Below are 27,954 nucleotides of genomic sequence, written 5' to 3' on the forward strand. Positions count from 1 at the left end.
TGTTTTTACGTTTTTTATTATTTATTTATTTATTTGATGATATTATTTAATTGTAAATTGATTTTGTAATGATTAATCAAAAAATAAAATGTAATTAATTTTTTTTAAAAAAGACCAACCACATAATGAGACTCGTTATATTTTACCTTAACAAACGGTTACATTTTAATCTAACAGGTTTTGACTCATTTTGAAAAGATATCTAATAAAAATCGACTTATTTTGAGTTAATCGAAATGTTGACTTATTTTAAGCTAATCACGCAAAGGTTGGTTTATTCTTGACAAATATTCCTTAGTTATTTTAATTATTTTTATTATAGTAAATTAATTTGGAGAGAGAAAGAAAGAGACAAAATTAATAGTGCTAATAATCCAAGTAGGTCCAATGATAAGTATGGAAAATGTGACTTACAAGGGGGGCTTAAGTGAATTCCCATGTTCCATAGGAATTAAACCTACCCTCAAAAATTATATTTCCCCTAATTTAATAATTTTGTGTCAACCAAATAACACATTATTTTCTATGTCTTTTACCTCCAACTAAATAACACATAAATCAAGTGATAAATTGGGTCTTGCTCAACTTTTGTCACCTCCGAACCCAAACCGTATAATTCTCTTTTCAGAGGGAAGAGCAAACACGAACGTCAACGAATAAGCTTGTTTAGAAGCCTAAGACCCTTTGCCCAATTCAAGATCAAGGGAAAGAAGAAGAGAGAAATGAGGAGGGATGGTATACTGGGTGACAATGTGAGCAGTGAAGAAAGCATGAGATTAAGAAAGAAAACCAAAATTAACAAAACTTGGGTGAAGAGGAGAGAGAAATGGCTAGTACTTCTGGGAGTTGTTCTTCATGCTGTTTATATGTTAAGCATTTTCGATATTTATTTCAAATCTCCAATTGTTCATGGCATGGATCCAGTCAAACCCCGCTTTTCTCCTCCTGCTAAACGCCTCGTTCTTCTTGTTGGTAACTTACTATTTTACTACCCTTTAATCTGTATAGCTTGTTTTGATATTTTGTTGGATAATATGAGTTGGGTTTGCGTTAATTTTTACTTTGGAGTAGCATTCTTTGATTATAATGATGGTTGTTAGGTATTATGATCTGGGGTTTGTAGCAATTTATTTGTTTGAGAACAGATGAATGTTCAATGTAGATGATTGTGCTTCTATAATGCAATGTTTAATGCTTGATTAATCATTAGCTGTTTTTATTTTGCATTGTTGTTAATCTTGTTAGAAATTATGATTTGGGTTTGCATTAATTTTGAAGTGGGTTCGTTAATTTATGTTCTGATATATGTTCTGAGTGTTGCTGATCTTGCTTTCATCATGAAAGTGCAGTTTTATGCTTGTTTATTAATTTCTAGTTGTGAAACCAATTGAGTGTTTAATAGGAAGGGTTTGGAATACTACATGAGGTTTGATGAGTAATGACTATCAGTTTATGCATGATGTAATTTGAAAGTTGGAAACCCTTATAATGAACATGGCAGCTGATGGTTTGCGGGCTGATAAATTCTATGAGCCGGATGAGGAAGGGAATTACCGAGCACCTTTCCTTAGAAGTGTGATAAAAGAACGAGGGCGTTGGGGTGTGTCCCATGCTAGGCCTCCGACAGAGTCAAGACCTGGACATGTCTCTATTATTGCTGGTTTTTATGAGGATCCTAGTGCTGTTACAAAAGGTATTTACTGAATTTCTGTCCTCTTTTTGTTTGAACTTACTCTTCTGTTCAAATTGATCACTTTGTTTTTCAAAATAAAGTTTGTGAGGTTGCTTCTAGACAACATTGTATGTCTAAATCTGTCTTCTTCGTTGATGCAGGGTGGAAAGCTAATCCAGTTGAATTTGATTCAGTATTTAACCGCAGCCGTCATACATTTTCATACGGCAGCCCTGATATTGTGCCAATATTCTGTGGCGCATTGCCTCACAGCACGTGGAAAACATATCCTCATGAGTTTGAGGACTTTGCTACTGGTACTTTCTCCATCTGTTTTGATTATGTCCCTTGAAGTTTCTTTTCGGCAGTTGCTTAGATGTACTATCTTTGAGCTGATGTGTATGGACTCTACACTTATTGTTCAGCTTGGATAAGAGTCTGATGTGCTACTGCAGTAATCTGTTAAAAGCTACTTCTAACAGGTACCTGTGTACCAAAATGAACTTAAAGTTTTTATAGGTCTGGTGTAATTTCTGGTGAAGTTACAACAACATTGCCACCCTTTTTGACAGCAGTGGGGGGTGGGGGGAGGTTGAAGTCAGATATTTGGATTAGCTCAACTCAATATGTAATGAGAGAGCAAAGATATTTTTCAATAAGAATACATATTGACTATTGATATTAGTTGTGTCAATGCGGCTGAATTTCCACTTTATACTAGTGACTAATGAATTATCTTGATGGTATTTTGTAATAACTTCTTGGACATTCATGAGAATGCTTGATTTTATTTTATGCAGATGCGTCCTTTTTGGATGAATGGTCCTTTGATCAGTTTCAAAGCCTTCTGAACAATTCTAAGGAAGACCAGAACTTGGAGCACTTACTTAAGCAGGACAACATCGCTATTTTTCTGCACCTTTTGGGTTGTGATTCAAATGGTCATGCTCATCGTCCATTCTCGTCTATCTATCTCAATAATGTTAAGGTTGTGGACAGCATTGCTGAGAGAGTTTATAATCTAATGGAGGGTCATTTCAAGGACAATCGAACTGCTTACATCTTTACAGCAGACCATGGGATGAGTGACAAAGGTCAGAGACTCAAAATTAAAAATCGTCTCTCTTATTGGTTTATATTGTTATCTTTTCCATTAGCATTTTTTTTCCTTCATTTCCTTTTTTGTTTTATTTTAAGAGGCGTACTGGAACAAGGGATTATATTGAGAATCAATATCCTGATTTCCCTTAGTTGATGTTTGATTGACAACATAGCAATTTCCTTTACCCTTGTTTAAGTTATCTCCAATTCCAGGTCCCCATGATTTTAAAGTCCCTGTCTGCTAATGCTCTTAATGGAAAAACTTTAACCATGACCATTATAATTAAGCACCACCCTACTTCCCAACCAACCAACATTTTCTGCTGTTGTCATCACCCTACTTCGCACCTCACTACTGCTCCCATCACCTAAAAAGCCAAACCTAGAGGTGGCACTTGCCTAAGGCATAATGAAACCCTGTTGCATTGGTTCGCTTTTAGCCTGTTTATAAATTGGTTTTGGGTCCCACGTTTTGAAGCAAGCCACCAGTTGTTTAATATTGAGATCAGGGAAATAGAATTGCCAAAAGGCCCTAAACTATGAACGATGGTGGTTAAATTTGACCATTAAGGCTTTCTGGAGCTTTGATGGTTAAACCTTCCCAATCTTTTCAATTCCATGTCATTAGTATCAAATCTATCAATAGATGACAGGGAGGCTGGTGCTTCGGTGAAGTGGGAGGATGGTATTGGAGGAAGCGAGGTGTAAATAGTTGGTGTTGGTGAGGGAGCAGTACTGTAATGCAGGACATTGTGGTGTTGACTAGGATTATGGAATTGTGTGGGGGGTGGCTTTGAATTTTTTTTTTTTTTTTCTCCCCTTTTCTTTTTAAATTCTAAAGTCTAAACAGTTTAATGATATAAATAAATGTATAGGAATGAGCTCTTTCTAGCACCAAACCAAAGAGTAGTTTTTTCTTTTACTGATTATTTTCCTTTACTGCGGGTGAGCAAGATCTAGATGGGCTCATGAAGCTGACTAAATCTTAGCAAATTCACGATCTTCTTCATCTTTTACGTGGTTGCACTGGCCTGTGATTTCTTTTGCCCTGAATTATTAGATTTAGAGCAGTCTGTCTTATGACTGACTGTTAAACCCAAAAGATACAAAAGCAATGGAAAAATAGGTCCAATAATGTCAAATAATTTATAAAACATCCATTGACTAAGTTGGTTGTAACACCTTCAACATACACTATTTGTTAGATAACTATTAATGTTACTCCCTCCGTTCCATATTGTTGGTTACGTTTCAATGGTATCCTTAATAAAACACACGTTCCCTTCTATTTACGTATTTCCATTGCAACTATTCCCATCTACCAAAATATTTACCTACCCTCAAAGCAAATAATTCCATTTTCAATGTTGACTTTATACCTTAGTACTTGATGTATGTGACATCTAATCATTGCTTCCCACTATCTTTTTTCGTTAATAACCGCGTAAAAATAGCAAACGTAACCAGCAATGTGGAATGGAAAAAAACAAAGGTAATGTCTTGAGTTTATTTAGTATAAATAGGAAGCTTGTTCGTTGTTTATGACGTACAAAAGAGATCAGTACAATATAAGACTTTCATTTCTATTTCCTGTGTTCTTATTTCTTCCTTGTGCTTCGTTACCTATATTGCCATCAATATTATAACAAAATATGCTTAGAGCCTTAGACCTTATTTAAGTTCCTAATACAGCTACAAATTGCTTGCTTGTTTGTTGTGTTTCCCGGAGTGAATAATTTGTTCACCATTTCACTTTTCCAAGAATGGATGGCTAAACTAAAACCATAGAGCCCTCATCTGTTTTGCAGTTTGTTTCTCCTCTTTCTTATCCTCTTCTCATCATAGTTGGATAGAGAGAAGTACAATACCATTGAAACATTCAATCTTGTATTTAAATTTGATTTGCAATCAACTCACCCCAACAAATGAGAAAAGAATCTCAGGCAAGATATCTAGTTCAATTACTATGTAGCGTCACTTAGTAGGCTATTTGAGCGGAAACTCCTCTGATATCCAGCTGACTCTATTTCCCTGATAGTTAATTTCTTTAATTAACCTCGTAGAAGAAAAACATTAATTTTTCAATGAACGCGGAAAGTTCGAATGAAGCCTCCCTCTGGAGCTTCACTAACTATTCCTATTATAAAATCTCCATCTTTGCACTTTGTCGTCATTATTGAAGTGTTATAATGTCGCATTGCCATTGTTGAACTGGCATTGGAGCTCGCAGTGTCGATCGCCATTGTTGAATTACCATTGGAGTTCTTAGAAGGGATGACAGTAGTGTTTTATGAATTTTTTATTATTTTTATTTTTTATTTTTTGTCAAAAAAAATCAATTGAGAAATCCTATCGTGAAATTAATATTCCAGTCTATCCATAAACAAGATGAATTTGAAATTCTAGCAATTTTCCAACACCATATTTGGAATTATATATTAGAATTTCATTTCCAAGAATTGAAATGAATTTTTTGAAATCAAATACTGATTCCCAAACACTGCCTAATGGACTATAATGAGCTGGTTAATGAGTAGGCAAAATAGAGGAAAGGAAATAATAGATCAGGCATGCTAGATTATCAAAAGCTGCAATTCCAGCAGAGACAATAACTTTGATATGCTGCATACTTTAATCTGATATGATTGTGCTTATGCTTTTCATTTGACTTGTTGAAGCTGATGCATAGGTAGTCATGGGGATGGACATCCTTCAAACACTGATACTCCCCTTGTTGCTTGGGGAGCAGGAGTGAAAACTCCCAGGCCTAGCTCAAGCAACCATTCTGATTGCGGTTTCCGTTTTGTTGATGAGCATTCTCATGACACACCAACACCAAATGAGTGGGGTCTTGATGGCATAGAGAGGGTAGATGTCAATCAGGCCGATATTTCGCCATTGATGGTTGTTTTATCTTCCTTGATCATCTGTTTGATGCCTCTTTATTTATTTATAGCTTACTTGTATTATTCTCATTTCTTGTTTGTCTTCTTAACAGTCCACTCTACTTGGTCAGTCATGTCCTGTAAACTCAGTTGGAAGTTTACCTCTTGATTACATTGACTTCAATGAGGTAAGCTCCGACATTATTTGTTTCACTATACTTTAACAGTATGGCAGATATTTTCTGTTTGTTTGTCATTTCTGTATGTAACTTTATTCCACTAACTGAAAGTTTCCAGGCTGAAGAAGTTGAAGCTGTCCTTGCTAATACCAAACAAATTTTAAACCAATTTCTCCGCAAGTCATGTATCCTTTTTGCTGTGACTACTTTCCATGTCAATATTCTTGCATTTTCTGCACATATTATATTGTTTTCTTGTCTAAGTTATCACGACCTGTTTCTCAAAGAAAATAACAGCTTACTTACTTTTTGGGAAGACTAGGTTTTATTTACGAAGTAGCAGAACTACTTGCCGTAGTGATGTTATGTTACACTTAATACTAGGAGATAAGTTGTCTATACTAGCTGCCTGCATTCTTAAATAAAAGAGCTTGTTACTATATTTTATGAATACTGGATCTACAAAAGCAAGTGGTAGAACTTCTTGGCATAGTGGTGTTTGGTATGCTTTGTACTGAGAAATAAGTCAGTCTGTACTAGCTGATTTTGTGATCTTGAGCATAAAACTTAATAAAAGTGCGTTTCCATTTTTCCCATTATTATCCAACAATCTCATAATTCAAAATTTCAAGAATTGGTAGAGTGTGATTGTATGGGTTTGGAATCCAGACTGAAAAATGATGGCATGGGGTTGGAACTTGATTTTTAATACCTTTGTGTTTGGTTGATGGTGTGGAATGATTTTTTTTTCTTTTTATTTGAAACATAGAGGTGTGGTATGAGCTATACACTTTCCCCCCTCCGCAGGTTTTCTAACCCCATACCATATGGGTTTGAGGTATGGATTTAAAATTTGAAATTCTCTAAAACAAACAAAAGGTATGGGCTATCCTCATTGCAAACCCATACCTCATACCTAAAATCTACAAAACAAACGCCCCCTAAGTGGATTTAAAAGTGATTGCTGTATTATGTGAGTTTTTATGAATAGGTGAAGTGTTAAACTTACAAGCTGGAATCAGGCCTTTCCCTCTCTTCTATTGGGTTACAAGCTGAGACCTAGTTTGCCAATCAATATAAGTTGACAGTGTCTTAGTCTTATACAGGAGGGAAAGGGTTTAGGCAGCCTCGTATGCAAGTTATCCATGAGATGTTTCTTTATAAAGTTCAATTATTTTGCGGTCCCGGATTGTCACTGTAATTTGTCTTTTGTCTCAATTTTGTGCAATGTATCTAGGACCATCAATCTCATATTCTCATATAAACAGAGGAGAAGTAATTCTGTTGCTACAACTACTGCTAGGATTATTAAATTTTGTTCTTCTTGTCATAGTTCTTTTTTCTTTATTCTTTTATTTGTTGTTTTGTAATTTTATCGCTGCTGAACTCTGTGTTGTTATATTTGAATGTTAAAGCTACTAACCTGTAGGTGTAATAGTTCATTGTTCATGGTTTACTGTGCTCCGTATAATTTTGCAGTAGACTGTAACATCTAGTGGGTAGTACTATTTTCCTTGACAATAATTAGATGTTAAACAGTCACATTCTTTAATTTTTAAGACTTTCAAGCCTCTGGCCAACTATTCAGCAATGCTGGATAAGATTGAAGAGCTTATCTCTACTAAAGACTATCATAGTGCGATGGAACTATCTGAAAATCTCAGAAAACTGGCGCTTGAAGGACTTCATTATTTTCAAACCTATGACTGGATGATGCTCATGACAGTAGTGATTCTTGGATATATTGGTTGGATATTTTATCTAGTGATCCACGTGCTGCAATCATATACTAGCTTGCCTGGTCAGATAATGTACAGAGAGGAAGCTTGTCAAGTGGACAAAAAGATGGGAAAGGTATGTGTAAAATACATGCCTACTGATTGCCTCTTTTTTGTTTCTTTTCTCCAATTTTGTGTTACTTGCAGAATGTGTTCCATTCTTGTGGAGTTGTGATTGTTTTATATTTTTTTATTACTAGAGCACTCTACTTCCATAATTTGTCTGCAGAATGTATTCCATTCTTGTGGAGTTGTGAATGTTTTTTATTTTTGATTTTTTAATTTACAACTAGAGCACTATGTGTCATGTAAAACTGATGTCTATTCATGTAAAACTTACTCTTTTTGCGAGAAACTGATATGTGTTAGGAGAAAAGAACGCTATGAAATTGTAAAGAAAGAATGTTGATGTGAAATATTTTACGTGAAGAAAACTAACAATTACAAAAGAAATAAGTTACTTAGCTTGTGTCTAACTGCATATAATGAAATTCTACCATTCCATGAAGAAATTTATTTCAGAGTAGTTTCCAATAAAATAGATTGAAAAGTCAGTTGTATTGCTAAATTAATCAGCTTGGCTCTACCATAACAACCCAATAGAGTATAGTCCTTGCAGTATGGCAGGCTCTTATCTCAGCTTAGTAACTTTAGTCAGAACTGTCCGTCTGTACCCCTTAAGTTTCTGTACACAAACATTTTCATTGAAATCAATGAGTTTCCTTCCAAACATACTCTCAATGTTCTAGTGTTCCTTTAAATATTACTTATGTCGCAAATCCATTTTGATTTTATGTATCAAACAATCAGCTTGTGTAGTAACTTCTTCAAGGACTTGCACAATTAGGAGTGTCTATGAGAATAATCCATAGCTAAGTTTTAGTTGTATGGCTTAAATGTAGCAAAATGAACTTAGGGAAAATTTTGATTCTTCAATATTTCTTCTGGTGATTATTTACCTTGTTGCAAGAAATTAATTTGTAGCTTTGATATTATCTGTGATGAATTTGGGCTTTGTCACTTTATTTTAAGTCCTGTTACTTCTGTTTTCTGTATGACTGAAATGCTAGGTACTAAAATGGGTTTATTTGGTCATTTGATATTATTTGCATTAAATTCACTAGATGGTATGAAAAAGCATCATATTATTTGAATTGATACTATCTTTCAATAGATTGATTTTTTTTTTTTAAAAAAAAAAAAAATAAAAAAAAAATTGATATTTACATATATTGAGTCCTACTGTTTCCGAGTCAACATTACTCAACATTCAACACATATGCTATGCTCTAATGTTTATAGATCCAAGCATTTAACTTGTTTTGCATTATGTCATGCATTTTGGAATATTCCAAATGCCTTGTCTTGAAACGTCATACTTTATTTTCTTGTTAGTTCATCTGTAAGAATAATCGTATTTCTTTCTGTTAACGATGTCAATAACCTTCTTTGCTGCTTTTTATGTAATATTATTACAATATTTATTTCTTGCAGGTCTATATACTTGGAAGTTTGCTGATGGGGGCATTTTCTATAATACTGCTTGTTGAGCGTTCTCCTCCTCTCTATCATGCTTACACTGCAATGACTGTTTTCCTTTGGACACAAATTTTAAGTCAGTACCAGTTTTTAAATGCTTTACTGAGAAGCTTTCAGAAGGAGAAATTTGATTACTTCGTCAAACTTCTAGCTTATGGCATTGTGTCATTGATTATTCTTGAATTTCTGGTATGGTTTTAGCTAAACAAATTGAACAAGCTATTCATTGAAATTTTAAACGATTGATGAAACTTCACAATTTTTACTTTGAACAGTTTGCCCCTTGTGTAGGTACACAGCTTTACAGAAAGGAAGCTGTACACCTGGTGCTTCCTAATTGTTGGTAGTGTAGCTCCCTTATATCTTTATCATGCAATTCCGTGGAAATCATGGATACCAGGATTTGTGTGTGTATCATGCTGGTCGTTATCAATTTTCACATTGATGCCTGCAGAAATTCCTGATAATACATTCTTAGTGTAAGTTTTTCTCTCACATCCCTATCTATTTGTTGGGTTTTTTTTTTTTTTTTTTTTGGGTTCCATTTAGAAGCCTTGTGTGTGTTTCTAAACCATTCTTGCCTTGTATTATTGATAAAGATAATCTTTTACCAAGTCTGCGTTTGGGGGAAGAGGAAGGGGAGAGAATGAGACATACTGAGTTCAATTTTTTTTTTTTTTTTTTTTTTGAAAACTACTGAGTCCAATTTATTTCCTATAAGACACCATATTTACCATATAGAGTCAGTTTATAAAGATTAGAAACTTAAGAAAATTTGTGGATATTTATCCTCCAACCTTTGGAAACATGCAAGTGTATATTTTTATGGTTAATTTAGCTTCCTTATAGTTTAACATTCCCATTAAACATGACCTTCCACAGAAACATAGCTTTTATTTGATTATTTAAATATTTTTTTATTATTATTTTTTTGAGATTTAGAATATTGATAATCTTTATAAAATATGATAACTTAGGAAAACTTAACAAGATAATCCAACCTTTGCTTGGTTCTCCAAAATAATTTTACTTTTTGATTATTTCTGAATAATCAAACCTTTACCACCCATTTTCCCCTAGCAACCGATTGCCTACCCATTACAACTGGTTGCTAATCCATGTGTCACCTTGTTTATTTTAATTATGTTAATTAAAGTTAACCAAAAAAAAATAAATAAAAAAAAATGAAACAACAACAGCAAATATCCCACTTCTCTCTGTTTTCCCTTTCTCGCTTCTTTCTCTCTCCATCCCTTCCCTGGCTTTCCTCCATTACCACCACTTTCCTTGGTTCCTTCTTTGTACGTGTGTGTGAGTGTGCGTGTGCGTGTGTGTGTGGTCTTGTTACATTTGTCTCAATTTTCCAAATATTAAAATTTTATAATATTTAGTGATAGATAATTGAAGATATTAAAATTGATATTATGCTTCGGAAAACGTGCCTAAAGGAAATGTGTCAACTGAAATGAGATGGAGGAAGTATATGGTTAAAAGAAAGCTATATATTGATACTCGATAGAGGATATACAAAGCAAAATAAAAAAAATTATGAGAATAAATAGTAGTTAACTGAACTTGTATGTCTGATTCTAGATAAACTTTAAGTTATATATTGAAAAATATTAAGACAAATGCTCAATTTTGGCATGTTTAACTGCAGATACGTTAATTGGAAATAAAAATAGTATTTGTTTGCTATGATGCCATAATCCATGTATATGGTTGTAGCAAATATGTTAATGTTTTATTATTGAAAAACATGTTCTAAACGACTAAACTTTAATATTTTAGAATCTCACATTAATAAAATCATGACAATCAAATTTGGAATCAGAAACCTGGGTTTAACTTGTTGGTTATGAGGTACAAGATGATGCTGATGTCTGTTTTACTTGTTTACAGTGTTGTTAGTGGAGCTATGATAATTTTAATTGGACTAGCTGCAAGATGGTTAGAACTGTGCTATGGAGAGAATAAATTTTGGCAGAATATCATAAATCCTGAATTGACCAAGCCGCAGTTACCAATGCTTTTTCCTCTGCAGGTACATAGATATTTGTTATAGTAATGCTAGTTTCATTGATATGAATTTATTCACCAGGTTCTTTCTTCTCCTTGGTGACTAACATGAACAGACCCCTGATGCTTCTTCTCTCATAAAACATAGGCTGTTTTGGTGGGTTTATCGTCAGTGATGCTCTCTCTATCAACATCACACAGAACTCAAAAGCAAGAATTACTTGTATTTCATCAGCTAACAAATTGGTCTGTGGCAGGTATGATCTTTCTTTCATCTTCATCCTTTCCTACAGTTTTGAGACATGAGCCCAAAAGTACTGAAAAGCAGTGGCAGATCCAGTATGTTTTCAGTTGAACCCATACTGGATCTGGAAAAAATCTAATAGGGTTTTTGAGTAATTAGATAAAAATCAATACGAATATTATTTTATAATACTTTTAGCAGCCCAGCAGTAGGAGCACTACATAATATATCAACGGCCTCAATGCGCATCCTTTTTAGGGAATTAACCATTATCCAAAATACCAACAAAGCCTAACTTTCCACGATTTCCAACATCTTCCTCTGTCTCACTATCACTCCCTAAGCTCCCTGTGTTGACATTGGATTTTGTCACATTTATCAATATTTTTCTAGTTAAAGATGATGATGTAATATATTGCTTTCAAAACATGAAGAGATGTCGAATTTAATTGTAACTTGTGTAATACGTGCATACCTATTTTGGATTACGCTATTTGATTTCGTTGTGTCTGTTTAGTGACTCCGGAAGTTGTAAAATTTTTCTTACATGTACAAACCCAAATTTTATGTTGTAATTTGTATTTTGGATTATGCTATTTGATTTCATTATATGTATTTAAAGAACTCGAATCAAGGAAGTTTTCCTTGATTTGCTACTGATGAAAAAAAGGGGATAAAAAGAAAAGAAAAACTGAAAAAACGATGTTGCCACTCTTGTTCCTCATGTCTGTAGTAAATGGGTCTGCACTAACTTTGTACTGCATCCGTCCCTAACTAAGCCAAGTTTGATTGGGGTTCATTTCTAAGCGTTTGAGTGAATATATATCATTGTATTTCTTCATTGTTTAAATTCTGCATCTGTTTCCATGTGATTTTAGGTTTATTAAGGATAGTACAGGAAGTCCAAAGTCCAAACTTTAACTTGCTGAATCATGAAAGTGGCCTTTTATTTGAGGTTTGGATGTCTTAAAGTAGAATAATTAGAAATGTGTCTTAATATTAAGAGATTGATGGAGTAATTTAAAATTTGAGGTGACCTTATTTTACTGATATGCTGGAGTAATTTAAATTTGAGGTGACTAATATGTTACCAATATAGTAGAATGATGACCCGCTTAATTAGTTTGATACTTTGAACATTAGAAGAAAAAAATTAATGACATTAGAACTTTGATGTTTGTATATAGCTGGCATGCTTAATCTTCAAACTTCATAGTTTCTTCTTTGTCAAATGAAATTCTCTACAAATATTACACGTTCCATATTTTTGTAAGTGAAACTTTTCTCATGTGCACGTATGCTAATGCAAAACTTTGACCATTATATCTATAATTAATGAGAAGTAAAAATTATAACAATTGAATGTTAATAATCTATTCACTGAGACGATTCCAACAAGTACCCACAATACTATAATTTTTGTTATGTATATAACTAACATTAGTCAAAGTGCATTAGGTGAATAGTGCAAACAGTCAAAATGTTTTACTTACTACGACAAATATGGAGGGATCTCCTGAAGTTGTTTTGCCCAATTCTTGCATTTTGAGACAAATCATTTACATTTACTTTCTTTCTAGACAAGGTGTAGTAGATTAATACTTTATTTGTTTTCTTCTAGTTACTGTGTGATTAGTGTTTTAAGTCTAGTTGTAATAGTGGTTTCGCGATTGGTACATCAATTCCTATCCAAAAAAAAAAAAAAAAAAAAAACCTACATGTTACTGTTCTGAATTTTCTGGAGGTGTTTTGGCCTCGAGACATATGCTAACACTTTTCATGTTTCATTTGATAGGATTTTCAATGATTCTCCCCTTATTTTCAGCACCTTGCCTTTTGTCTAGATTAACGTCCATTTTTCTTGGATTTGCACCAGCGTTTTTGCTTTTATCAATTGGGTAAATCTGCTCTCTCCATATATGCAATGAAACCTACTGTAGTCAACTTATTGTGCTTAACCATGTTTGGAAGCAGTAATTAATTTTTCCAACTTTTGAAAATTGTAGCTATGAAGCACTGTTTTATGCTGCACTTGGTCTAGTACTTGTGGCATGGGTACTATTTGAAAATACAATTTTCAATTTAAGTAAGGCAAGAAGATATTCAGTTTCTTCAAATAGTGTGGTTAAAGAGGTCCCTACTGAGAATGGGAATAGATCTTTGGAGTTGTCTGATGCAAGAATTGCTTTGATCTTTGTAAGTCACTCTCCTTCATGTTTATCAAGAAAATTTAAGGTATTTACTAATTCAAGTCATAGACAGCTCAGTCTTTTTGCATGGTATATAATGGGTTTTTTTTTTTAAGTTGCGAATTAATTGTGCCATTACTAAATTGGCCAAGTATTCTCTCTATCTCTCTCCTCATCATGTAGATTCCCTTTTTAATTACTCTCTACATCTCTCCTCTCCTGAAACAACGTGCATCCCCTCCACCTTGCACTTGTAAGAGAATTGAGGGTGTACAATCTATCTGCAAAAGATTTTACGCTCGTGTTTCTTATTTTCTCTGGATTATTAGCAAAAAATTAGTCATGTTATGATAATTGCTTTTTTGTGCAATTTCTATTATGAAGCATATGGATTTGCATGAGGAATGAGGTATTTGATCGTAAGGGGTGGAGGAGAAAGATTTTTGTTGATGACTATACGGAATAATAATATTTTTTGGTTCATGTAGCCGACCCCACTTATGAGGTTAAGGCTTTGATTGATTGATTGATTTCCATTATGTTTGTAAAGTTTTATCAATGAAAAGTCAAATATGTGTGCAATGCTACACCTTTATTGGTAGCATAACTGCTTGATACACAAAGTAGTTGCTGTTTCGGGGTTTTCTGATGTCCTGCGGGAGAGTTACAATTCCGAGACTGGAACCGGACGCCTGTACCTGCAAAACAAACGGATGCTCCGGATGATTGGAGATCCGCCTCCGACGGTCAAGTTAGTACTTGATTAAGGAGTAATTAATGCGGAAATTAAAGTGATTGGGTCTCTCTAGGTGAGAGTGTTTAATGTGTGTAATCTGCGTTTTTAGTGTTCTCTCCCTTAATGAGGATTAAGGGAGGTATTTATAACCTCGGGAAACGTGTCAATCTAGGTTTAGGTTAACCTTGGGCTGATTGGGCTTCCTTCGGAAGTTGGGCCTAGGTGACCGGTTATCCCAGGTGTCATGGGAAGGACACGTGTCGTGTCGTAATTGGTCCATAGTGGACGGATCATTGCTTGACACGTGGCAGGCTCCTATTGGCCCATGTGACGGACACATGGCGGAACCTGATTGGTCCACTTGTCAGATGGTGATTGGTGGGGAAAAATCCCCTAATCATTTGCCCCTCACAGGTGGCACGTGACTGGTCACGTGTTACCTGTGACAGGTATCGCCCTGTAACAGGCGACGGCCTGCTACAGGTGTCACTCGGCGAGAGGCCGAGAGATTCTCCCGCCAAAATTTTGAATTCTGGAAGTGACCCTTCGCCTTCTCACTTCGCCTATATAAAGGAGTGTTGACTTCGGTCATTTTCACACTTGAAAAACTTTGTGAGAGAACATTCGGACCCCTGAACTTGCTCTGACATTTTGGACCCTTTCTGCCTACCGCCTGCTCTGACAAGCCGACTGCAAAGAATTTTTAGAACTTCATCAATCGTCACTCGTTCAGGTAACCGTCGGTTCTCTTACTCTTAATTTTCTCTTTACTTTATTCTTTTTTTGAAATGGCACCAAGGAAGCACACGGCACGACCTAGGTTAGTGATCAGCCGGTCACCGGGGACGGCTGAATCTAGGACTAGGAGTGCCGCCTGCCCTTTTCTGGACCCATCTTTGCCCTTTATACAAAGTCCGACTGTATCTGTGTCTATGCAGAGCATGATGGCCAGAACAAAAAAGACTGCCAGGATCTCAAACTCAGACGGCTCCTCCCACAGGGTGCCGATTAGTGAAACATCTGACCAGGCGCCAGATGTGGAAGTGAAACAAAGCGGCTTGAAAGCCGGCAGTTCTGAGGGAGGAGTCAAAGTGACCCCTTCCCATTTTACAGTTGACAATTCTACATTCTCTCCTGCTCCTTTTAAAGGAGAGGAGGCGGGCCCCTCCGGGAGAGGGGAAGAGTCGTCCTCTTCGGACTCGTCAGAGGACGATTCCGAGTCTAGCTCTACTGGCCATGCTTCCCTGCACACAGAAGAGAAAAACAGTCGCCTACAAGAGGCGAGGCTTTCTCACGCAGTTGAGAAGGGGGATGATTGGGCGGAGCCATCCGCCTCTCACCGAGAGCAAAATACCCCCTACTACTGCACGGTACCTCGGGGCCGGATCACGGCCATGCAAGAGAAAGTGGAGAGCTTTATCGCAAACCACACAATGGGCCCCGACTTTTTAGTGTTCGTGCCGGATCCAGAAGACACAGTCGTATGGCCGGCTGGTACCAGTTATGATGGCGCCTGCTTTGGCTGCTACGAGGCGGCCATCAAGGCTGGGCTGCGCTTCCCACTACATCCAGCTGTTCAGCGGATCTTGGATGGGTATGAGTTGGGGTTATGGCAGTTAGCCCCGAACTCCTGGGTCAACGTACTCGGCTATGTGGCCGGGTGCGAACTGCACGGGGTGGAGCCGAGCTTCGAGGCTTTCGCCCACATGAACTACCTCAGCCGGACCCCTAAGGCAGGCGGTACCGGCTGGTATCAATTGACGAGCCACAGGGGCTACCTCATGACGAGAGGTAAAGCAAACAAATGGAAGGACTGGCGGAGCACCTTCCTCATCATTGAGAGTTCAGACACAGAGCTGAACAAGCGCTTCAACAGGTGGAACAGAAATCCGCCCCTTCTTGCAGGCGGCCGCAGCATGCCGCCTGTTCCCCCCAAGGCTAAGAAAGAGATCCTAGATAAAGGACTCTTCAAAGTAGAGTCGAAGGTGAACTCTACTTCAGGGGTACGAGAGCAAGTACCCCTGCACTGCGTCCCGAGCTTCAAATGGCTCTACGACGAGTACTTTTTGGCCGCCTGTGTCCTCAGCAGTCTGTGCTCAAGAGGTAGCCGGCCTGTCGAATACTCTGTGCCGTGCATTTCTTGTTATGACTTTTATTAACTTTGTTATTTGTTTTTGCAGCGGACGCCATGAGCAAAATTACCGCCTCCAAGACTGCGGCGGCCATGTTGCGGGCCTCCATCATGCAACAGTCTTCAACCGACTCCCCCAACAAGGGGGCACCCTTGGTGGGCTTCGAACCTTTCACCCTCTTTTTGGAGTTGTGTTTATGCATATACTGACTCTTTTCTTTTTTTTTTTTTTTAGACGGGCGCTCCAAGAGCTTCTTCTTCCCAACAGCCGGACCCCAAGGCCCGGAGGACGACTGTTGCGAGCTCTCCTGGTTCTGCCAGGGCTGAGAAACAACCGGCCACTTCTTCTAAAACTCCAGCTGGGCCACCTAGAAGTATGAAATTGTTCTTGTAAATTTTAGACTTGCTCCCTTCTTTACTAGGTCTAATCCGTTTGTTTATGCTTGATGCAGCCGGCCCTCAGGAGCCTGACTTGGTCGAGGTGGCCAAGTCTATGATCAAGGCCGTTCCTCCAGCTGAAAGGGAGGCGGTCAGGGGTGTCGGCACCCTTGACCTAGACGGGATTGCAGGGGTCCTTGCTGAGGTATACTTAGCATATTTTTGAGTATTTGAATTCCAGGACGCCTGTTTTCTTTTTGTTTGGAAACTGACGCCTGTTCCCCTTTTTACTTAGGCCCTGCTCCGAGTGAACGGCCTTCGCAAGCCGCTTGACCGGAAGAACAAAGAGGTAAAGGCTGCAAAAGCTATGGCCGCCTCTGACTGTGATAAGGCAATGTTTCAAATTGCCCAAAATGAAGTTCTGACCATTGATATTCTTTATTATCAGGCGCAGGCTACCGCCGCTATCCGGGCTCAGTTAGAGGCGGCTCAGAAGAGGAATAGCGAGCTGGAGGCGACCATCAACAACCTCAAGGCCGAGCTAAGACCTCTTCGCCAAAAGATGTCCTCATACGAAACCTTGGAGAAATCCTTGGCGAGCGTAAAGGTACGCCTGGTGTCCCAGGAGAAGAGTCTTACTCAGGAGCTCTCGGAAAAGGCCGAGCAAGAAAAGAAAGAGCTGGTCCGGGAGATGATGGAAGACTCTGCTCAAATCCAGCGCATGACTTGGGGCCGCCTCTTCCCCAATGCTGACTTTGCCTCATGGGAAAAAACGTACCGCCAGTGTTCTGATAGATATAATCAAGAGATCCTGGCGGCAGCTGAGGAAGAGGCGTTGGAGGAGGAGGAGGAGCAGCCGGTAATGGCGCTTGTGCCGCTTGGGGGTAATGCATCAAAGAAGGATGCAGCTGAAGCCGAGTCCAGCAGGAAGAGTGCTGACCAGGCGGCAGCTGCTAATATTGAAGATCTGCCCCCTTCTTAAGCTTTATGTCTTCTTTCCACGGCCTGCGTGCCGTTTGTTTGTATTTACCCGGCCAGGGGGCCGGGGCTCTGAATATTTTGCCGGTCTTTAATGACCGGCTTCTTTTTAATGAATTTTTTTGTTTTGCTTCAAATTTGTTTAAGTATTGAATATTTACACTATACCGACTGTTTTACATGGCCGATAGTTGCAGACAGGTACGGATAGTTAGTCACGCCGCCTATGCCCCTGGACGACTGGTTGTCTGTTTCCAGGCTAGACGATCAGTCGGCCATTTATCCAATCGGTATTCGAACCATTTTAAAGACTAGATCCCCTTTAGGCAGGCGGTCCTGTCATTTGTAAAATTAACCAAGTAGGAAAGTTGTTTCCTACTTGTCATGCTTTTAGGCTAGAGACTTTAGGCCGTCTAGGCCGACTGTTTCCCGCCATATTTAATCTAGTGTGAACAGGTGTTGTATGAACACCTTTTTAGTTTCATACTAAAATTTTTAAGGAGTGACCAAGTAAACATGATTGTTACCTAGTCGCCAAGTAACTGAGTAGTAGAGGTATCAAGCGGTGGATATCGGTTGTTCCCCTTTATTCGCCAATGTTTGTTGGCTTTTAACTCATAAGTTGTTAACCTAGCAGGAGTAGTGGTTGAGAGCCCCTGTTTGCTAAAAACAGGCGGACGACTCATACCTTTTAGGCTCCATACAAAGTTTGAGAGAGTGACTATGAGTTAACTTTGGAGTTACTCAGTCGCCGTCACTCCTGCTTGAGTAGTAAAGGTACCAGGCGGCGGAGGCCGGCTGAACCTTTTGATTCGCCAATGTTTGTTGGCTATTAACCCAAGAGGTACCCCCTGCATTTATCCCAAGTAATACAGGCGGTCATCTGACTCAGATGTCAACTGCTACCACTGGTTTGGTTAGTGATAGAGTTATCCTTGTCTCAAAAACGGCTACGTGGTTGCCCTTGGGGACAGTCGTATAGGTGCCGTGTAATTAGTTTATAGAGCAATGTTCCACCCAAAAGGGAGCTGCTCTCTGCGACGAATTTCATCCGGAGGGATGCCGCCGGACGCCTGCTATGATGTTGGGACAGGTCGTATTAGTTTTGAAGATTGGATCAGTTGGCTTGGCGCCTGGACTGATCATTCGGCCTGTGGCCTTGGTTAGTTCTTGGTGAACGTAGGTGCTAAGTAAAAGGAGGGTAGCCGCCTGTTTAGGCACAGGGTCGGCCAGGCCCTGATCATTTTTAGTTAAGTATAAGGGGGGTGGCTGTGTGTTTGGAACCAGTCGGCCCTCTTCTATGGAGAGTAGCCGACTATATGTCCAGACGGCATGCCCCTATGGTGATAGAGTAAAATATTCAATGGAGAGTAGCCGACTGTAAAGGTACAGGCGGCATGCCCCTCTGAAGATAGAGTAAAATACTCAATGGAGAGTAGCCGACTGTAAAGGTACAGACGGCATGCCCCTCTGAAGATAGAGTAAAATACTCAATGGAGAGTAGCCGACTGTAAAGGTACAGACGGCATGCCCCTCTGAAGATAGAGTAAAATACTCAATGGAGAGTAGCCGACTGTTTGTCAACAGGCATGGCCCTCTTAAGATAGAATAAAAACTGAGTATAGAGAGTAGCCGACTGTTTGTTAGTAGGCGTGCCCCTCTTAGTACAAAATTGAATATTAAGTATGCAAACTTTTATTAAGTAGCCCTTGACTATTTACATCATTCGAAAGAAATATTTATTAAGATTATCTACATTCCAAGTTCGAGGCAACGGTTGTCCGTCTGGTGTTCCCAGACGGTAGGTACCGTCTCTGACCTCTTCACAGATTCGGTAGGGTCCTTCCCAGTTGGGAGTTAGTTTGCCAGACTCATTAGCCCTACCAACTGCTTCCATTTTTCTAAGTACAAAGTCCCCCACTTTGAGTGGACGCCTGTGTACTTTTTTGTTGTATGATCTAGTCATTCTCAGGCGGTAAATTGCATGGCGCAAGACAGCATTGCCCCTCCTTTCAGGAAGTGAGTCTAATGCCAGGCGCATGGCTTCCCAGTTTGCCTCTTCGTCATATAGCATTACTCGAAGAGTCGGCTCGTAGTGTTCTATTGGAAGAACAGCTTCCGCACCATAAGTTAGGAGGAATGGAGTTTCTCCAGTCGCCCCTTTTTCAGTCTTCCTAATGGCCCAGAGAACATGTGGTAATTCATCCGCCCATAGGCCGCCTGCTCGTTCAATCTTTTTCTTGAGACCGTCTGAGATGATTTTATTAAAGGCTTCTACCTGGCCGTTTGCTTGTGGACGGCCGACAGATGCAAAGTAGTGTGCAATTCCTTGGTCACCCAACCAGCTTTTGAGAACAGACGTCTCAAATTGGGGACCATTATCAAAAACCATAGACATGGGAACCCCGAACCGAGTGATGACATTTTTCCAAATGAATGAAATTACATCCTTCGTCTTGATTCCCTTTACAGCCTCCGCCTCTACCCATTTAGTGAAGTAGTCGACGGCAACAAGTATGTACCTCCTTCCGCCTGTAGCAGGCGTATATGGACCCAGAATATCCATGCCCCACTTAGCAAACGGTAGTGGGCTATGAATGGTAGTGAGGTCAGTAGCCGGACGGTGAATTAGTTTGCCAAACCTTTGGCACTTGTCACATTTTTTCACCATCACCATCGCATCTGCTTCTAAAGTAGGCCAAAAGTAGCCAAGATGTTTCGGGGTTTTCTGATCTCGGCACTTGGGTCAGATGGAAATCCTCAAGGGAGCCGACTGCTTGTCGGACCGCCTGTAAATACTTAATCATGGCCGGATGGGTTGCTTCGTATTCGCCATTGTACTGACTCACTATCAATTGTGAATCGGAACAGGCGTCTATTTTTCTTGGTTCCGGTTGTTTGCAGAACCCTTCATGGGGACCGACTTCTCAATTGAGATCCGTCCCTTGATTTCCTTTAGGATAAATTGACTATCCTTGTTAAACGCATACTTTGGGGAGTATGGTTTGAATTCTTTTTTCTTTTTCTGGGCCGGCTGTTTAGAGGAATCAGCCGCCCAGACCTCTTTTCTCTTCTCGTCTTTGTTTGACGACTGCTTCTGTCGTCCTTCTCTTTTGTCGGACCTTTTCCCGTCTGACTGTTTTACCGTACTACAAAGATCAGTCGCTTTTATATAGGCTTCCGCTTCAATCAAGGCCTCTTGAAGAGTCGCCACCCTCTTTCGGACCAAATCAAATTTGACGGTCGACCCGTCTTTGAGACCTCTGAAAAAGTCAGTATAGGCTACTTCATCCGGTAACCCTTGAATCTGTATTCTCATCAGGTTAAACCGCCTGATGTAAGAACGAAGCCCCTCCTTCTCGCCCTGCTGAATTGTTCCTAAATCAAGGGTCGTCTTCTTCGCAGGGATGTTCATGGCGAAGTTGGAGGTGAATAAGTAAGCAAGCGTCTTGAAGTTATTTACACAACCAGTCGGCAGGTTGCCGAACCATTGTTGTGCGATTCCTTTGAGAGTCGCTGGGAAACACTTGCACCAAGTGGGATCATCCAACCCTTGAAGGTACATCAGGTTGGTGAATGCCATCAGATGGTCTTCTGGGTTAGTAGTGCCTTCATAGGCGCCTACTAATACATTTTTCACTTTGGCCGGCTGAGCGGCTTCAGTAATTTCCTTGGAGAAGGCCGACGGCTGTTCACCAAGTCTAAGCAACCGTAGCTGCCAGTCCATAGGTTGGACATTTTTTGCTGCATGTCCACCAAACGGAGGTGGCTGTAAAAAATACTGTTGTTGCGGTACAAACGGTAAGTTTGGTACCGCCTGGTCGCTATGAAAGCCGGACTGACGGGAGGTGCCGCCTGACTGACTCTCATGATACGACTGAGTATGCCTCATCGAGGTATTTCGCAGACTGTCTTGGAAGTTTGAAGTAGAGGCCGACTCTGACAATCGGTCACTCTTCTTCTGCTCTAGCAGTAGCCGAGCGTCTGTGTATGTTTTCCTCGACCCGTCCGCCTGAATATGACGAACAGGTTTCCTATTTCCTAGAGTAGGAAAACGGTATTTTGTGAAATCAAGGGCAGGTGGCTCCCACTTCCTAGATTTAGGATGAGGGGTCGCCTCTCGCCCTTGAACTGGTTTCCTCTTCTGTGAAGTGGAGGGTTTCTTAGCCGACTGCTCCTTGTCCAGAGCAGGCGGCTTCTTGTTGATCAACTCTTGAATTTCTCCCTTGAAGTCCCTCATGAAGGTCATGAGTTCGTTCCTTGTGATGGGAGCAGACCCATCAGTCGGCTGCTGCCGAACAGGCGGTGCGCCTGCTGGCTCGCTTCCAGTTTGAAGATGTTCCCGTTCCCTCCTTTCGGTATGACGGGCACGTCAGGCCCTTAGGGTCCCGTCTGAAGCTGTGTGAGCTTCAACTTCAAATTCATTCTCAGTATCGTGGTCCGACTGAACTAGAGGGTCGTCCAGGGGACGTCTCTCTTCAGGAGCCGGTACAAACGTGGATGCCATCTCAGAAGTACTCTCCCCACAGACGGCGCCAAGATGTTTCGGGGTTTTCTGATGTCCTGCGGGAGAGTTACAATTCCGAGACTGGAACCGGACGCCTGTACCTGCAAAACAAACGGATGCTCCGGATGATTGGAGATCCGCCTCCGACGGTCAAGTTAGTACTTGATTAAGGAGTAATTAATGCGGAAATTAAAGTGATTGGGTCTCTCTAGGTGAGAGTGTTTAATGTGTGTAATCTGCGTTTTTAGTGTTCTCTCCCTTAATGAGGATTAAGGGAGGTATTTATAACCTCGGGAAACGTGTCAATCTAGGTTTAGGTTAACCTTGGGCTGATTGGGCTTCCCTCGGAAGTTGGGCCTAGGTGACCGGTTATCCCAGGTGTCATGGGAAGGACACGTGTCGTTTCGTAATTGGTCCATAGTAGACGGATCATTGCTTGACACGTGGCAGACTCCTATTGGCCCATGTGACGGACACATGGCGGAACCTGATTGGTCCACTTGTCAGATGGTGATTGGTGGGGAAAAATCCCCTAATCAGTTGCTACTCTCTTCGTTCCTTTTTTTTTCTTCCTATTTGGAATCTTGACATTATTCAAAATATGAGGGAATCTTCTAAATTACTTACAATATGTACTAATATACAACATAATATTTTCATGTTAAATATTTTTATGTATGTCTCATTGAGTAATTTATTAATATTGCATTGTCATATATGTTACTAATGAAACTAACGATATTTATAATCAAAGTAATGCATTGACAAATGCGCACAGTCAAAATGAGAAGAAATTTTAGGAACGAAGGGAGTAGTAGTTAGTATATGATAATATTTACTACTATAATAGAATTATAGGACCAAACCATCATTATGTGCTACTTCCTCCGTTCTTTTTTACTTGACCCGCTTTGACTTTTACACTAGTCACCACCCCTCCTTTGACCGTCTTTTGTGAATAATATATAAGGAAAAACATATTCATGTGAGATCTTTTTGAATTCCTCTCAATAAGTAATATCATAATATATAACTTTTACAATTTTTACTTCTGGAGAATTAAAATTATTGATTGTTAAAGTTTTGCATTGGCAAGCGTGATAAAAGAAATAGGTCAAGTAAAAAAGAACAGAGGAAGTATTATTTAGTTTGTTTTTATGCTTTTCTTACTGGTCGAAAGGAGATGAGTCCATATATAGTAGTTTTTATTACAAGAAAAAGTGTCCACTCCTACAGTGTTTCAAATCTAGATAAAACAACTGATAATGAAAAAACATGATTATTAGATATGCTTACATGGTTGTCTACAATTTTGGACACGATAACTATGTTAGGGGGTTGGGGGAGGAGGGGGTGGCCGGGGGGAGGGGTGGGGGGGGGGGGTGGTTGGGAGTTCTCTTATCGAGTATAGGGATGGAAAAGGGGTCCATTGTTATTAAATTAGATTGTAATACCAAGGTTGAGGGGTTTGTCTTTTGATTGTGTGTTGCCCCTCTAGTATTCATTTCCAGATGGGTAGGAGCTTTGGAAGCTGACTATGAAAACAAAGCCTAATGGATGATGTGCATTCAGGATTCAACACCTTTATTCACTTTATTTTCCTTTTCCCCAGATAAAGTTTGATGAAGGGTATGGTATTTTTTTTTAAAAACAAAAATTTCACATGGACTTTGAGACTTACCTTTTAGCTGTATGTTCTCATCTATACCCTTTTTTTATGCTACTGTCTTGCATTAAATGTAAGAGGATTTATGCTATTGTCTTGTGTTTAATGTAAGTTGGGTACAAATTGTCCATAAGAATTTTCAATGGAGGAGACATCCTAATGATTGAATGCGGAACTTGATTAATAAGTAGTCTAGCTCAAATAACTAAGTGCTCTATTTGTATATGCTTGTGAACAACTTGTTTCTGGTAATCTACAAATTTGTTTATAAGCTTTATTGAATTTTGTTCTAGCTCGGATTCTTAAAATAAAGATATAAATTAATAACCATTATTTTAGTTTTTATAAGCTTCATTAAATCTTGTTCTAGCTCAGATTTTTGAAATAAATATGAATTAATGGCCATTCTTTAAGTTATACGTAAATTAATACTATTTGTGTTATCGTTTCCTTACTTTTCCCGAAAATCCTAAATTGTAAATTTTTAATATTGAGTCTTGCATTTGGTTGATATCCGCCATTGGTATAAATTCATTGTTGCTCCTTAAATTTGGCTACGACTATGCAATTTATTTGTAGAATTAGAGGCCTCATTTTTCTGGTGTATACAAGAAGAAATGACTTGACAAGCTAGCATTTGTAGACAAAGTAGATCCACTTTCCTAGTGCCAATGATAGGCAAGAGAAGGAACACTTTCAGTTAATTGCTCCTATTTTCTAAATCGCAACATTCATGTTGAGTAGTTTATTAGTTCAAAAAGAGAACAGTTGGGTTATCCAGCCAAATTAGAGAACCTTCAAGTAAAGATATATTGGCTTCACAAATTCATGTGTTGACTAAACTTTTGGAAGATAATATCACCTTGCCCTTAATGCTCAGCATCACTCTTATAACGCTGAAGCTCTCTGTTTGTTTAGTTCCCTGTATCAGATACTTGTGAGTTGTGACTGGCAATCCCTCAACTTCTGGCAGCATTTCTAGCTAACCTGACATGTCAGGTGAACTAAGTAACATTGTCTTGGTTGCTTGCCCTAGTTTATATGTGTGCCTGATTAAAGCAGTAAGATAGGTTTTTATGGCTTAGTATGTATGTTTGCTGGAGTGCCTTCATTATATGACCTATCAGTTTTTTTGGTGAAGTTTACATTCTATTTGGATTTTTCTACCATTAGTAACATGAGCAATGATTGCTATCCAGATGGTCTTGTTCAATGTTGCATTTTTTGGCACGGGTAACTTTGCAAGTATCGCTAGTTTTGAGATATCATCTGTGTACCGCTTCATCACCGTCTTCAGTGTAAGTGAAGGAATGAACCCTTAAAATTGCTTGACTTTGCTTTTCAAACTGTTCTAACGTTGATGTGTTGCAGCCTTTCTTGATGGCAGCCCTTCTGATATTCAAGCTATTTATTCCCTTCATGCTTGTAATGTAAGTCATTCTTCCATAAGCTCTATGTGCAATACGTCTTGCTGCCTTCCTACTTTTTTTTGTTGGTTGTGATGACTCATGACAGTGTTGCATATGTGCCAACTCTTTTGAGATGTGAAAAAAAAAAAGGTGAAGGTAGTTTAGTTGCTGTGTTATTGTTGTTCTTGTTAGAGTGTGCAGGGTACAAGGCCACAAATTTATTTATAGTAGTATCATAGTAAATGTTTTTGATTTTGTTCTATGGATTGAATTAGGCTTATGTATTAACTTGTTAAAACTTGGCCCATCTATCTTAGAGTTAGGGCATCATGCTTTGGTTGCACTTTCTTATTTTCTAAATGGTGCCACATGACAACACATTTTTCCTTGTGATGGTAGTATTCGTTCTCTTCAAATGAACATTTATTTTGAACATTTGACCTGGTCATTATCAAGCAGCAATGGTAAATAGTGAACCTTTTGTAAATTGATCTTGCCAACTATAATGTGTGCTCAGTATGATTGAAATTTTCATGGAAGAAGAGAAGCCTCTTGGACTTTGTCTTCTGATACATGTATCGAAATGAACCTTTGCATGTGGTGAAGACTTTGGGATTGCATAATTAGCTTTATCCTTCCATGCTGGAGCTGTAAATACTGAAATAAAGTTTATATTGTTGCTTTACTGTTGTCTAGTATTCTGCTCAGGCACTGATAATTCTTATCTTGTACACAGCTGTGCCTTCAGCGCCATAACCAAACTGATTCGAGTCCCACGTCTGGGATTGTATTTTCTTGTGATACTGTTTTCGGACATTATGACTATTCATTTCTTCTTCCTGGTATGTCACCCGTTGACCCTTCTCTCCTATTTTATTTGTCATACTGTTTGCTCTTACCCTTAGTAACCCTAAAACTGCGGTTGATACTTGTTTCCTTGCTTTACCACCAAATTATTACTTTTTAAGTTTAATTTTGAAGGTTTTGTGAATCTTGTAGTACATAATAAAGCGTTCATAATAGTTTGAAGGCTCCCAAAAGCCATATTTGATATCAGCAATACCCTAAAGTTTAATCCTTTTCAACTTGTCAACCACGCTACAATCTTTTTAGTGGCTGATGTGACTAATTGAATGTTCTTTACATGGTGCTGCATTGGCGACATGCTTGCTTGGCCATTCAACTGTTAACTATGCTAAAATTAGCTGTCTGCCTTAAGCCTTCATCACTTGGTTGATAAATTTGAATCTCTCCCTTGATTGACTGATTGTCAAGCAGCTGTCAAGTATTAGTCTTATAGTACTAATTGTGAGAACTGTTGGTAATATGCAACTTTGATTTTGCTATTATATCTTGATTTCTAAAAGTTGCTAAAAGAATGATGTTTACCACTATTCTGAATGGCCAAAACTTCACTGATGACAAAACTTTTCGATGGAGCAGGTTCGAAATACTGGAAGTTGGATGGAAATCGGGAACAGCATCAGCCACTTTGGTATAATGAGCGCACAAGTCGTGTTTGTGCTTTTGCTCTTTGCATTGACAAATATATACACCAAGGACATCCAAATCAAATCTGCTGCTTCATTGTCCCGGAAATCAGTGTAACGTATGGTTTTTTTGGTTCATTACAGAGTTATGTCTCGCCATTGTAGCAACGTTAGCAAGAAATTTTGTTAGTCTGGTTTTTTTTCTTTTGTTTTTTTCCTCATAGTGTTCCTTTGTACAGTACCATACAGCGTATATATGGTACGGAGTATTATTTAGTTAATTAGTTTGTCTTTTAGAGCTGACAATTGAAATGAAAAGAGAAAACAGTTTTGATTCCTTTTTTATATATATCAAAATGATACATTTATCATATTAACTTACTTCCTCCGTTTTTTTATATTGCATCGTAGGGGTTTTGGAGGCAAAATTTGATAGTGGAAAAAGTAAGAGAGAGAAACGTAAAAATACAAAATTGTCCATGTAATGTAAGATAAAATAAAAAGTAAGTGTGAAAAAGTAAGGGTATGTTGGGTATTTGCAGTATGAACGTAGATATTTTTTATCCTAAAAAGGAAATGATGCAATAATAAATAAACTTCCTAAAATAGTAAGTGATGCGATAAAAAAAGAACAAAGGAAGTATTAAAATTCTATACCAAAACTTTGTACCAGTCAAGCAGTCAAGTATTCAAATGTTATACAACATAGAGGTGTCAATTCGGAAGTTTAGGTTGAGTTCAATAGCGTCAGGTTAGGCCAGGGGTAGTTTGAAGTTGAGTCAGGCTAAATCATTATGCATTAAATTCTAAATCGGGTAACTTTTAAATTGGGTCACATTAGTTTAAGTAGGGTGAGTTTTGACACCTCTAACACTACTTTTATCGTGGAATTGAAGGGTAATAATTAAAATCAAAGTAGTTGAAGAGTTGAGGTGTAACTATGAACCGCAATGGATCAAATTTGTGTCGGATGGGGCTAAATCCTAATTCGGTCCGCTTGATAATCGGATCATGGACTCGAATCCGAATCTGCTTGAATTGAGTCCGAGTCCA

The 27,954-nt window shown here is 38.7% G+C and overlaps 1 protein-coding gene across 2 annotated transcripts; it reads left to right on the forward strand.

The window, feature by feature from the left end:
• The first annotated feature begins 567 nt into the window (after window positions 1-567).
• Window positions 568-27,274, forward strand: LOC110707568 (GPI ethanolamine phosphate transferase 1-like). 2 transcript variants are annotated; one of them, XM_021885590.1, is made up of 18 exons: window positions 568-972; window positions 1,502-1,693; window positions 1,834-1,989; window positions 2,473-2,766; window positions 5,463-5,677; window positions 5,772-5,846; window positions 5,956-6,022; window positions 7,366-7,691; window positions 9,110-9,343; window positions 9,446-9,633; window positions 11,057-11,198; window positions 11,322-11,430; window positions 13,213-13,315; window positions 13,424-13,613; window positions 25,202-25,300; window positions 25,374-25,432; window positions 26,148-26,253; window positions 26,855-27,274. In XM_021885590.1, the coding sequence occupies exons 1-18, from the start codon at window positions 723-725 to the stop codon at window positions 27,017-27,019; spliced, it is 2,970 nt and encodes a 989-aa protein (XP_021741282.1). In that variant the 5' UTR covers window positions 568-722; the 3' UTR covers window positions 27,020-27,274. The 2 variants fall into 2 exon arrangements, with proteins under 2 accessions (XP_021741282.1, XP_021741283.1); XM_021885591.1 differs by lacking the exon at window positions 568-972 and having other exon boundaries at window positions 1,610-1,693; window positions 1,878-1,989.
• Window positions 27,275-27,954: the final 680 nt, after the last annotated feature.

This window comes from Chenopodium quinoa, unplaced genomic scaffold (genome assembly GCF_001683475.1).
Source record: "Chenopodium quinoa cultivar QQ74 unplaced genomic scaffold, ASM168347v1, whole genome shotgun sequence".
In the NCBI taxonomy this organism is placed as follows: domain Eukaryota; kingdom Viridiplantae; phylum Streptophyta; class Magnoliopsida; order Caryophyllales; family Amaranthaceae; genus Chenopodium; species Chenopodium quinoa.

Bases quoted from the DNA above. Each gene is read 5' to 3' on its own strand.
- LOC110707568 (XM_021885590.1), top strand. From the start codon at position 723: ATGAGGAGGGATGGTATACTGGGTGACAATGTGAGCAGTGAAGAAAGC. The intron at 11,199-11,321 runs GTACATAGATAT...CATAAAACATAG, and splicing joins CAATGCTTTTTCCTCTGCAG to GCTGTTTTGGTGGGTTTATC. The intron at 13,316-13,423 runs GTAAATCTGCTC...TGAAAATTGTAG, and splicing joins TTTTTGCTTTTATCAATTGG to CTATGAAGCACTGTTTTATG.